An 11,941-nucleotide genomic window follows, 5' to 3' on the forward strand; every position below is an offset into this window, starting at 1 on the left:
GGATCTGTCGGAAGCTTTCGATAGCCTATGCACCACCCGGCTCAAGCTGAACTCCGAAAATGTGTTTTTGAGGTACCTGCAGGGAAGCTCCTGGGCTTCTTGGTGTCGAGCCGAGGCATCGAAGTGAATCCAGCAAAGGTGGAGGCGATCGACCGCATGCGACCCCCGACGCACCTGAAGGAGGCACAACGCCTCACGGGGTGCATGGCGGCGCTAGGGAGGTTCATCTCCAAGCTCGGGGAGCGTGGCCTCCCTCTCTTCAAGCTGATCAAGAAAACCGGACGCTTCAGCTAGACAGAAGAAGCTGACGTCGCGTTCCGGGAACTCTAGAGGTACCTCACCTCCCCTCCAGTCCTGGTGGCATCCCGGGACGAAGAGGATCTCCTCCTGTACATTTTTGCCACCTGGCAAGTCGTCAGCGTGGTGTTGGTGGCGGAAAGAGAAGAAGCGCGGGATGACACCGAGGAGGCCCCACCTGGGGAGCTCCCCGGGCCCGCTACGCCCCATCCCGGCGCCGACGCCACGAAGCCGGGCACGACCAACCCGGGTCCAAGCGAGGTTGCCCCGGATCCCGGTGCAATCGCCCCGGACCCCAGAGCGGCTACCTCGAACCACGGTGCGGTCGCCCAGGACCCTGGCGCAGTCACCCCGGACCCCCGGGTGACATCGTGGGCTACACCAACAAAAATCCGCCGGGTTCAGCGCCCAGTCTACTTTGTCAGCGAGGTACTCCGGGATGCTAAGGAGCACTACCCACAAGTGCAGAAGATGTTGTACGCCGTCCTCATGGCGTCCCGCAAGCTGCGCCATTACTTCCAAGTGCACAAGATCATCGTCGTCACGTCGTACCCCCTGGGCCAGATCCTTTAGAACAGGGAAGGTATCGGGCACAAGGTCAGGTGGGCCACTGAGCTGGCCGAATTCGGGCTGCGGTTCGCTCCGCGGCACGCCATCAAGAGCCGGGCACTCGCCGACTTCGTCGCAGAATGGACTCCCGTCCCGGACATAGAGTCGATGGAGGAGACTGCCGTCCCGACGTCCGACGGCGACAAGCTCTAGACCATGGAGTACTAGTGCATGAACTTCGACAGATCGCTAACCTTCCAGGGGGCCGGCGCCAGGGTGGTCCTGACCTCCCCGGACGGTCACACCCTCAAGTACGCTGTTCAGTTGGACTCCCGAGCCACGAACAGCATGCCGAATACGAGGGTCTCCTTGCCGGGTTGTGAGCCGCCGTTGGGTTGGGGGTCCGCCGCTTGCTCGTGCAGGGCGACTCCCAGCTTGTCATAAACCAGGTCTCCAAGGAGTATCAGTGCGTCGACCCTCAGATGGCTGCATAAGTAGCCGAGGTCTAGCGCATGGAACGACACTTTGACAGACTGGAGCTGCAATACGTTCCTAGAAAAGAGAACATTGAGGCTGATGAGATGTCCCGGCTCGCTTCCTCACGAGCTCCATTGCCCCCCGGGGTGTTCAAAGAGAAGTTACGCCGAACCTATCGTCACCACTGCCGAGCGTGACGAAGGGGAAGCCCGCCGTCGAGCGGAGGGACCCAGGCCTTGCCACCCGCCGAAGCCAACCACTTGGCATCGGCATCTCCTCAGGTCCGGTCATGGATGGACGACATCCGCGACTACCTGAAAGAAAAGTTCCTTCCCGACGACGATGCCACTGCGGAACGGATCGCGCGACAGTCCAAACGCTACGCCATGGTAGATGGGGATCTATATCGGCGCGGCACAGACGAGGTCTACCTCCGGTGCATCTCTCGGGAAGAAGGCGGCGGGCTACTCGCCGACATCCACGAGGGCGAGTGTGGGAGTCACTCATCCTCCCGCACGCTGGTTGGGAAGGTCTTTCGGCACGGCTTCTACTGGCCAACAGCTCTCCATGTTGCAGCCGAACTGGTTAGGCACTGCAGGGCGTCCCAGTTCCATGCAAAGCATATACATCAACTAGCACAGGCACTCCATTCCCTTGTCATGGTCGTTCGCGGTCTGGGGGCTCGATATCTTGGGACCTTTCCCAAGAGCCATTGGGGATTATGAATGGTTGTATGTGGCGATCGACAAGTTCACGAAATGGCCCGAGGCAACTGCAGTCGCGAAAGCCAACAAGAACTCGGCGCTCAAGTTCATCAAAGATCTGGTGGCCCGCTTCGGCGTTCCAAATCGGATCATCACCGATAACGGAACTCAGTTCACCAACAACCTCTTTGGGGATTACTGTGACGACATGGGTATCAAGTTGTGCTTTGCCTCCGTTGCTCATCCTCGTATCAATGGACAAGCGGAGCGTGCCAACGCAGAAATCCTCAGAGGGTTAAAGACCCGGACCTACAATGAGCTCAAGAAACATGGGTCCGGATGGATAAATGAACTCCCCGCGGTGGTCTGGGCAAATCATACCACCCCGAACCTGTAGGAGAATAGAGAGATGCGTATAATGTTGTGTATGTATTGCATTGAAGCCTTGGCCGGTGTCGGTACCCCAGGACTGGGGTACCCCCTCTTGCTGTGTCTAGGCAAGAAGTGCTTTGTAGTTATCCTTAACTACGTCCAGCAGCCGAACCCCTGCAGTCCGGAAGCCCTGTTCACCCGACAACGGTCCCGGACCCGTCCTCTGGTTGGGAAAGGCTCGGGAGCACCACGTGTTCCAGAAGAAGCAGGCGCTCAGCCCGAACAGCCGGAGGCTGCGGACCTCCCGTGGAGGTCTAGATCCCCGCGGAATCCCGGACCCCCCTTTGGGGTCTCGGACCCCCGGTATAGTAACCGGACCCCTCGCCAAGGGAAGGAATCGACACTCCGCCTCGGGGTGGTCCGGAGCCGCCACGTGTCTGCAAGCACAGACACGTATATAAAGCCGCTTGGTCTCCATATTAAGGTTCACCTACCGCTGTATTCATTGCGGTAGGAGGACGTCCGCATTGATGTAGCAGAAGCCGAGGCGATTCTTTAACCAGGGGGCACTATTGATCGCGTATTACCAAGATGCATAGTGGGGCTGCTGGCGCCGCCCACGCCGCGCCTGTCAATCTGCCATAACAGATGGATACGACGGCTCGGCTTCACCCATTATGACGCCTACATAATAGCCTCAACAGGTCACGCCGCAAGCTACGTTCCCCCAACGGCCACCTTGCTGACGGGACAAGAGAAGACCACCCTTCGTCAAAGGGTCAGCAGGGTATGGAAGCCTATCGGAGGAAAGATTCGTAACCACTGTAGCCATTTAAATACTCTGCGCAGTATGCTGCACAGTCACGTTGGGCCCACTTGTCGTGGCCCCAACGTCCTATGTATCCGCACCCCTTGGTCTATAAAAGGGGGCGCCCGCTAGAAGAAAAACACAGGCTGGGTAAAAGCCAAGGCCCGGCAGAGGATAGATTCATACACAACTAAGATCAATACCACTCCCAGTGGATGTTGGGTATTACGCTCCGGCGGCCCGAACCACTCTAGATCGTGTGTTCTTGTGTGCTTGTCTCAGAGCTAGATCAGCCCAATCGCCTAGTACCTTCCCGAGTACTCCCTCTCTGGGAATAGGCGGGTGCGCTCCGCCACCCGGCAGTGGGTCCCCTAGAAATCCCACGACATTTGGCGCCGTCCGTGGGGAAATCGTCAGGCGCTGGCTGGATCTTCAGGCTTCTGGGGCTGTGTTCATCCTCTACAACGGCGAATGAGAAGATGAAGGAAGGCAGGGCGTCACCCACGCCACATGCCGTGGCACTAGGGCGCCAACGCCCACGGTGCGGCGGCGCACGGCAGCGGCGTTTGTTGTGCGTCGCCACTGCGACACCTCAGAGCCGGCGCAGCAACACACAGCGGAGGTGCCGCTGGGCGCTGCCGCCCCTACGTCGGCTCAAGGTTTTCTCTCAAGTAACGGCCATGCTTCCTCTACGGCGGCATGGCGTCGGCTCAAGGCTTTCTCTCAACATGGAGCCTGGAGCCGACGGCCATCCCGGAGGAAGTTGGCCGTGTCGTCGTATCGTCTCCGGCACCACCCGGGGTGCTTGGTGCTGCTGCAGACAGGACCCCGCCAGGCGCGGGGGCCCCTGGCGCGAGCACCAAGGACAAACTGGCGAACGACCGCCCTTCTCCACACTCCGTGCTCGTCCATACGAGCACACATTCTCCCGCTGTGCCAGGCCGGAAAGCCAGTTCCTGCCGCAGCGAGTGGCGGGCGGGATGGCTCCCGGTGGCGGACGGCGGCGGCAGGGGGCCTCTTCCATTCAAAGCCAAAGAATTTGTCTCATGCTACCTAAGCATATGACAGCTCTTAGGCAAGGAGTAGCCCCCCGAGCTCCCGAGGTGATGCTGGATGATGCAGTTCAGGCACATTCAGGGTGCCTTCACCTCCGACGACCATGAAGAACCCAGGAGTAGTGGTACCACTTCCAATCAGAGAAGGACATGCTATATAGAATGCAGCCGAAGGTTACTCCTAAAATAGGACTGAGAAAATTCTTCCTTTGTAATAACGTGGCGTCTACGTGTGAGTCCAGAGCGGTCAAGGCCCGACCTTGTAAACCCGACCTCTGGCCCTATCGCACAAACAGGCAAGCAACGGTCCGGAGCGGTAGAGGTCCGATCTCGTAATCCGACCTCTGATGTATACCGTGACAACCACAATAATAAAGGAGATTTTCTTTCTCAGTTTTATCTAGGCTCCACCTTGATTACATTTATTCGCCTTGGTTTAACTATTCTTTCCTCTTAAGCGGAATCTTCCTTTTATTGCTAACAATCCAAGTTAAGTTGCTGGCTTGTGGCCAGGTGGAGACAACCCTTCAAGCTGGAAGGCAGTTCGGACCCCTAAGGACCTGCTCCGGAGAAGTAGTACTCGTATCCTGGGGTAGAGAAGCTCCGCGTAGCTTAGCCTGGTAATGTACCCTAAGTTTACGTACTTCACTACCCTGTTACAAGTACTCTAGTATCCGAGACTGCTGTCTTTAGATGTCCCGAGCTCCCTTCTAGTATAAGGCTTGGTTTCTCGCACCTTACTCTCAGATCCGGTGATATATTTCATCGGATCGTCAGCAACGACTCAAGTCCACTCCGGTGGCCCGCTCCGGCGGAGACCGCTCGCCACGGTCGACTCAAGTCCACTCCGGTGGCCCGCTCCGGCGGAGACCGCTCGCCACGGTCAACTGAGCCGGTTCCGGGAAGTGGTGCTTGCTCCCTGAGCGATCCGAGGTCCGTGTAGCCGCTTAGCTTGGTTCCGCACCCTAAGCCTACACCTTCATCGCCCTGCGGAGAGCGCTCTAGAACCTGAACCAGGCAACCGGTGTACCGGCCTCAGGGGTCCGGGGCACCCGCTCTTTGCATGAGCACACCGACGCAATCAAATTTGCGTGGAAACACATCACGATAGTAGGCCTCACCCGCGGGTTCGTAACTCTCCCGAGGTGGGCCCGGGGGCCACTGTCGGTACCCCAGGACTGGGGTACCCCCTCTTGCTGTGTCTAGGCAAGAAGAGGTTTGTAGTTATCCTTAACTACGTCCAGCAGCCGAACCCCTGCAGTCCGGAAGCCCTGTTCACCCGACAACGGTCCCGGACCCGTCCTCTGGTTGGGAAAGGCTCGGGAGCACCACGTGTTCCAGAAGAAGCAGGCGCTCAGCCCGAACAGCCGGAGGCTGCGGACCTCTCGTGGAGGTCTGGATCCCCGCGGAATCCCGGACCCCCCTTTGGGGTCTCGGACCCCCGGTATAGTAACCGGACCCCTCGCCAAGGGAAGGAATCGACACTCCGCCTCGGGGTGGTCCGGAGCCGCCACGTGTCTGCAAGCACAGACACGTATATAAAGCCGCTTGGTCTCCATATTAAGGTTCACCTACCGCTGTATTCATTGCGGTAGGAGGACGTCCGCATTGATGTAGCAGAAGCCGAGGCGATTCTTTAACCAGGGGGCACTATTGATCGCGTATTACCAAGATGCATAGTGGGGCTGCTGGCGCCGCCCACGCCGCGCCTGTCAGTCTGCCATAACAGATGGATACGATGACTCGGCTTCACCCATTATGACGCCTACATAATAGCCTCAACATGTCACGCCGCAAGCTACGTTCCCCCAACGGGCACCTTGCTGACGGGACAAGAGAAGACCACCCTTCGTCAGAGGGTCAGCAGGGTCCCAACGTCCTATGTATCCGCACCCCTTTGTCTATAAAAGGGGGCGCCCGCTAGAAGAAAAACTCAGACTGTTTAAAAGCCAAGGCCCCGCAGAGGATAGATTCATACACAACCAAGATCAATACCACTCCCAGTGGATGTAGGGTATTACGCTCCGGCGGTCCGAACCACTCTAGATCGTGTGTTCTTGTGTGCTTGTCTCAGAGCTAGATCAGCCCAATCGCCTAGTACCTTCCCGAGTACTCCCTCTCTGGGAATAGGCGGGTGCGCTCCGCCACCCGGCAGTGGGTCCCCTAGAAATCCCACGACAGCCGGTATATATTGGAGTACAAGATTTGAGGGGCAAGGTTCCTCGGGATACATATGGCAGTCTACGATACATATATCTACAACTACCAAATACACTCTAATACTCCTCCGCAGTCACAGCGAGAGCACCGCAGACGGTGAGACTGGAGAAGAAGCCGAAAGCAGGAGCCAACGAACTAACATCCCCCCGCAATCATATCATCGGTGTGGTGCGGATGCTGCGACTGGAGAGAAAACCGGCGAGTAACTCATGCAGATGGTAGCCCTTTGTGTCGATGTCGAGGTAGCCGAGCTGGAGGGCGAGGAGTCATGGTCGAATATGTCGTGCGTCGAGTAGCCGAGGTCGACGTCGAGCTGTTCAGGCTGCCGAAGATGAGGTAGCCGCACATAAGTTGCGGGTGCACAAGGAGGCACCATGGTGGTGGCGTAATGGAGAAGACGCCGGAGACGAAGATGGCGACGTGTCGAGGCAGTCGTAGAGGGAGTGATGCCGAAGTCGATACAGTCAGGCCATCGGGTGACACATGCCCGGGTTTGCCAGGCTCGGGAAAGCGCTAGGGACGATGGGCACGCACCGGTGTTGTCAGTACCGGACGTGCAATGGAGGATACACATCCAGACGCCGTCGCCAGGGTGACCGCCAGAGAAGGCTCCATGGCGGCCGCAGGCGCAGAAGAACGGTAGGGTAGAAGATGCCAACACCTGTTGTTACTGGAGTAGACGAAGTAGTCGGGGGACGAGATGGCGATGCTGGACGAGGCGAGAAGGGGAATCTAGACTATCCAGCACAAGGCCGAATGATTCGGATGGTGCGGAGGCGGTGCTCGAAAGAGACGGCGAAGAATTCGTACAGGTTGACGAAGGCCATGTGCGAAGCGCGCAGCGACGAGTCGACGATGAGGTCGTGGACGTGGTCAGCGGCGGTTAGGAAGCAACGGCGGAGAAGACAACGGGGTGACGCCACTGCTGCTCGAAGAGGCAATGCAGCGGCAGCCCTCCGTACTCGGTGGAGGGGCGCACACGACAAGGACGGACGTCACGGGAGCCGGGTGGATCACGCACGTCAGTTGATCAGACCGAGTAGCGTGAGGCGAAACGACAGTGGGCGAAGTCGGTGAAGGCGTCCCAATCGGTGAAGGCGACGACGAGCCGGCGAAGGTCTATGTGCGGACGAGGTGGCGATGTAGACGGCGGCGCAAACGAGCGCCCCCTAGGGTGCCGGCCGTCTCGCCATGCTGCAAGGTCGGAGAGGAAGAAGAGGCCGGTGAAGTCGATGCCAACGTCAAGGTAGTGGCGTAGGGTCAACGGGTGGTGGGCGACGCAATCCCGATCTCTGATCGGGCAGAAGAAAAATTGATGCAGCACCAGCTCGTGTAGTACCTCCGGGTGCGCGTAGCACAGGAAGCCCTCACCCTTATATTTTGTTTTCTGCGCATTACGATCAGTGACCGCAAGCGAGGTACAGAAAGAACTCACAGGGGCAGAGGCTGTCCGACCGACGGCGGTAGAGTGGACACGCGGGGCGAATCACGCCGAGGCGAAGGCTATCCGCCGGGAGGGGTGGAACCCACCAAAGCGGGCGGCAGATCCCGCCGGATCGGGCGGCTCCCCGCCTGGAGCCGTGGCGGATCTTGCGGGTCAGGTGGTTCCCCGCCTGGAGCGGTGGAGGATCCCGCCCGGAGGCGGATCCCGCCAGGGCGGGCGGCGAGCCGAAGCTCGAGGGGTTGGGGGGGGGGGGATCCCGCCGGGAGGGGGCGGCGCCCGGCGGCGTATCCCGCCAGGGCGGGCGGCGAGTCGCGGCCTGAAGGGGCCTGGGCGGTGGATCGGGCGGCGATCCAACCGTGGAGGAGAGGCGACGGGGTGGAGTGGCGGTGTCGCCAGGTAATCCGCCGGCACGATTGGGCGCACCATGCGAAGGACCTTGTCGCCGCCATGGCAGCACGAGGAAGATCCCAGGGTGGCCGCGGCTGCCACCACGACAGCACGGGATGGGTCATCATCGATGGGTTCCGTGGCGGATGGCGAGGTATGCTCGATCTGCTGCTGCTTGACGCAGTACGGCGGCGGACTAGATGGGTTCGCCGCGGAGGAGGGCACTGCCCCCGGCGGAGGTCATGGACGTCCTCCCCGAGGGCGCGCTAGGAGGCCGTCGAGGGGACGCCCTGGATGAGTGCCGTGGGAGACGTCCGGCGGCGCAGGCGGCAGGGGCGCGACGAGAGGCAGTGGAAGGTTTAGGTTAGGATCTTGTAATCCTAATCTCGTGAAACTATGTAGGAGAATAGATAGATGCGTATAATGTTGTGTATGTATTGCATTGAAGCTTCGACTGGTATATATGAGAGTACAAGATTTGGGGGGGCAAGGCTCCCCGGGATACATATGGCAGTCTACGATATGTATTTCTACGACTACCAAATATACTCTAATAGAACCGAGCAACCGGGGAAGCACCGTTCTTTCTTGTGTATGGCTCTGAAGCAGCCGAACATACCTTGGTGAGCTTTATCATTTTTTGGGGATGCATGTTCAGAAGGTTGCAGATGGTCTCTTATTGTCTCAGCGGTAGTATATCTTGGATATTCTTGCTCGGGCTGGAATGGCTGATTGCAAGCCATGTGCTACTTCTGTGGACACTAATCCAAAGGTCTAGGCTGCCTCAGGCACCCCTGTTGCTGATCCTACGGATTTTCGGAGCTTTGCTGGTGCTCTTCAGTATCTCACTTTCACTCGGCCGGATATTTCATATGCAGTTCAGCAGATTTGCCTTTATATGCACAACCCTCGAGAGCCTCACCTCGCTGCTCTGAAGCGCATCCTGCGCTATCTGCGCGGTATACCTTCTCTGGGACTTTTGCTTCGACCATCTGCTAGTTCTGAGTTGACTGTCTACTCCGATGCTGATTGGGCAGGCTGTCCGGACACCCGGAAGTCCACTTCTGGGTATGCTGTTTTTCTTGGAGATAATCCTGTGTCTTGGTCCTCCAAATGACAAAACACTGTCTCTTGCTCTAGCGCTGAAGGTGAATATCGCGCCGTTGCCAATGCTGTGGCAGAGGTCTCTTGGCTGCGTCAGCTTCTTGGTGAAACTCTAGGCTCCACTTCGCCGTACTTCATTGGTCTATTGTGACAATATCAGTGCCGTCTACATGTCCTCCAATTCTGTGCAGCACCAGCATACGAAACACATTGAGATTGATCTTCATTTTTTTTGAGACAAGGCTGTTGTTGGTGATGTCAAATTTCAGCATGTTCCGACTTCATCTAAGTTTGTGGACATCTTCACCAAGGGGCTTCCGTCTTCTATCTTCACAGAGTTCAGGTCCAGTTTGAACATCTGCTGTGTCGCCGATTAGACTGCCGGGGGGGGGGGTTACAATGTGTTGATATGAGTCGTTAGTATTGGCTGCTTGGGCCTAATGGGCTGCGCCGCTCAGGGCTATGCACCTTGGTCCAGCGTGCGCCGGCACCCCTGGTGCCATAGGTTTTTTGTGTTGATTGTGTTGTATTAGGCAAGGATCTTCTAGATTGGATGTTTCCCTTTAAACCCTAGCTGATCCTTGCCTATATAATGTAACCCTCTGTTCATTGGAATACAATCTACAATTTCCCGTGCCAATACTTTCCTTCAATTTGGAACAGAGGTAGTACCATTTACATGTGTGGAGTAGCTGTTTATTCATTAATAGCACTTTGCTACTTGCCCTTCTGTAAAGGTCTTCATTACACATCTTTGGTCAGAACATATGTAAATGTGTTGTACTAATGATCATAAAACTACTTTTATAACAAATCTACTAATACTGTTTGTGTGAGATAAATTTACAGCACTTTGGGTATGTTAGCAATTGAACATTTATCCTTTGACTGCACATACTAAAGAAGGATAGCTATTTGAGACTGAAGATAGTAAAAAAATGTAAATCAGATCTGTTTCTGTTTCCATTTTTTTCCCTAATGCATAGTTTATGTGATCAACTTATAATGTCATCTGTCTATGCTTAATCCCATGGTTGCAGGGCAAGCTGGGGATTTAATGACTCCGAACTTCTCCTTGGAACCGAAAGGGACTTACAAATCACCTCTATTGATCTAATAAATGATAGTATCTCCACTTCCTGCAAAGCACGCCTTGAAAGTGAGTACATGAACGAGGCTCCAGGCCTGTTTTCTGTGCATCCATACCGAGTTGGCCATCTTGCCTGTGTGGGACGCAATAAGGTGTTCCTCTGGACACCGGAGCAGGATACAGAGGAGGACATGCCTTGTCTTACCCACTAAGTAGTGATATTTGGTTGTGCCAGTTCAGGCGTTGATGCATTGGTCTACTCCAGAGTCCAGACTGAGGATCAGAGGGCTCTTGATGAGTTGATGATTGGAAGACCTGATGATCATTTGATGTGCTAGCTATCATCAAAATTTTAGTACATGTACAATGGTTAGCGCTAGGTATGTAGACTTGAATCCACGCACCTTGATTTAGGCTAGCCGGCTAGGTAGCCACCTAAGGGAACAGGACATGATCCTGGTGGCGGGAACTGATACTTCTAAACAAGCTCTTAAGTGCACATTTTGTTTAAGTGGACTGGAAGAAATGCTCTAAAATGTTTACCTTAGTGCCAATCAATTCTAGACTTGACGATCCTTGACTTATTATGTTTTGGTTGGTACTCTTACTCATTGTTCGGATTGGAATCGGGGCGATGGTTCCACACTTCCACTTGCACCGATGCTGGGCTTGTACTGACTGTTTCTTATTTTCCTTACATCTATTTTCTTCATTTTTGTTTTAACGCTGATGCTGCCAGGAGTATTTGGAGCTCCAAGCCAGCTGATGTGATTTTGTTCGTAATTCAGAGTGGCCCAAAGTACCTAATCTGCTTGTAAGCTTTAGAGGTTATACCTGAGACCAAATGATGTCAGTCATTCTGTAAGGCTCTCTCTAGATATACCATACCTCCTACCTCAAAATTATTTTTAACTCTGGATCTCATCGCTGGAAATGAAACGAAGCTATTAGCTAGCTGCACAGCATCTATTGGTTACTGTCCCTTGCTGCTTCAACTTGAGTTGAACGTTGGTGACAGTGAGAACTTGCCATCAACGTCATTGCTGTTCGGCACATCAAAGTACCAGCAATAACGTTGATTGTCCATGCCCCCCATGTTTATGCACGAGAGCTGTTCGATCGAATACTTTACAACCTTATTCATTCCCATATGGATCAAATAAATTGAATCCATATATAAAATCATCTTCAATTCTTGATTTTTTTCCTAAAATGTTGTAGCTTACATAATTTTTTTATTTCACATCTCAATGTTTGTCTACCTTATTTTTGGATATCAATTTTTTTAAAGTTCATAATAAACTGATATCTACCACTTTGGTGGTTCCTTTTTATTTCTGTGATACTCCGCTGAAACATAGAGCTTCCATCCTGGAGTATTGTCACAGAAAATCATCTTGTTCCCCCTTTAATGCCTCCTCTATCCTTTGCTTA

The 11,941-nt window shown here is 55.0% G+C and overlaps 1 protein-coding gene across 5 annotated transcripts in view; it reads left to right on the top strand.

Annotated features, from left to right (window-relative positions):
• The window catches only part of LOC120679262 (DNA damage-binding protein cmr1-like), a 29,318-nt gene extending 18,224 nt beyond the window's left edge, over positions 1 to 11,094 (top strand). For 2 of the 5 annotated variants that reach the window (XM_039960809.1, XM_039960808.1), the window contains 2 exons: positions 10,458 to 10,576; positions 10,743 to 11,094. In XM_039960809.1, the coding sequence (XP_039816743.1) occupies positions 10,458 to 10,534 (77 nt within the window). In that variant the 3' untranslated portion in view covers positions 10,535 to 10,576; positions 10,743 to 11,094. Of the gene's footprint in view, positions 1 to 10,457 lie in introns of all 5 variants that reach the window. The other 3 variants (XM_039960811.1, XM_039960807.1, XM_039960806.1) reach the window with 2 other exon arrangements.
• The last annotated feature ends 847 nt before the right edge of the window (positions 11,095 to 11,941 follow it).

Source organism: Panicum virgatum, chromosome 6N (genome assembly GCF_016808335.1).
Source record: "Panicum virgatum strain AP13 chromosome 6N, P.virgatum_v5, whole genome shotgun sequence".
Taxonomy (NCBI): Eukaryota; Viridiplantae; Streptophyta; class Magnoliopsida; order Poales; family Poaceae; genus Panicum; species Panicum virgatum.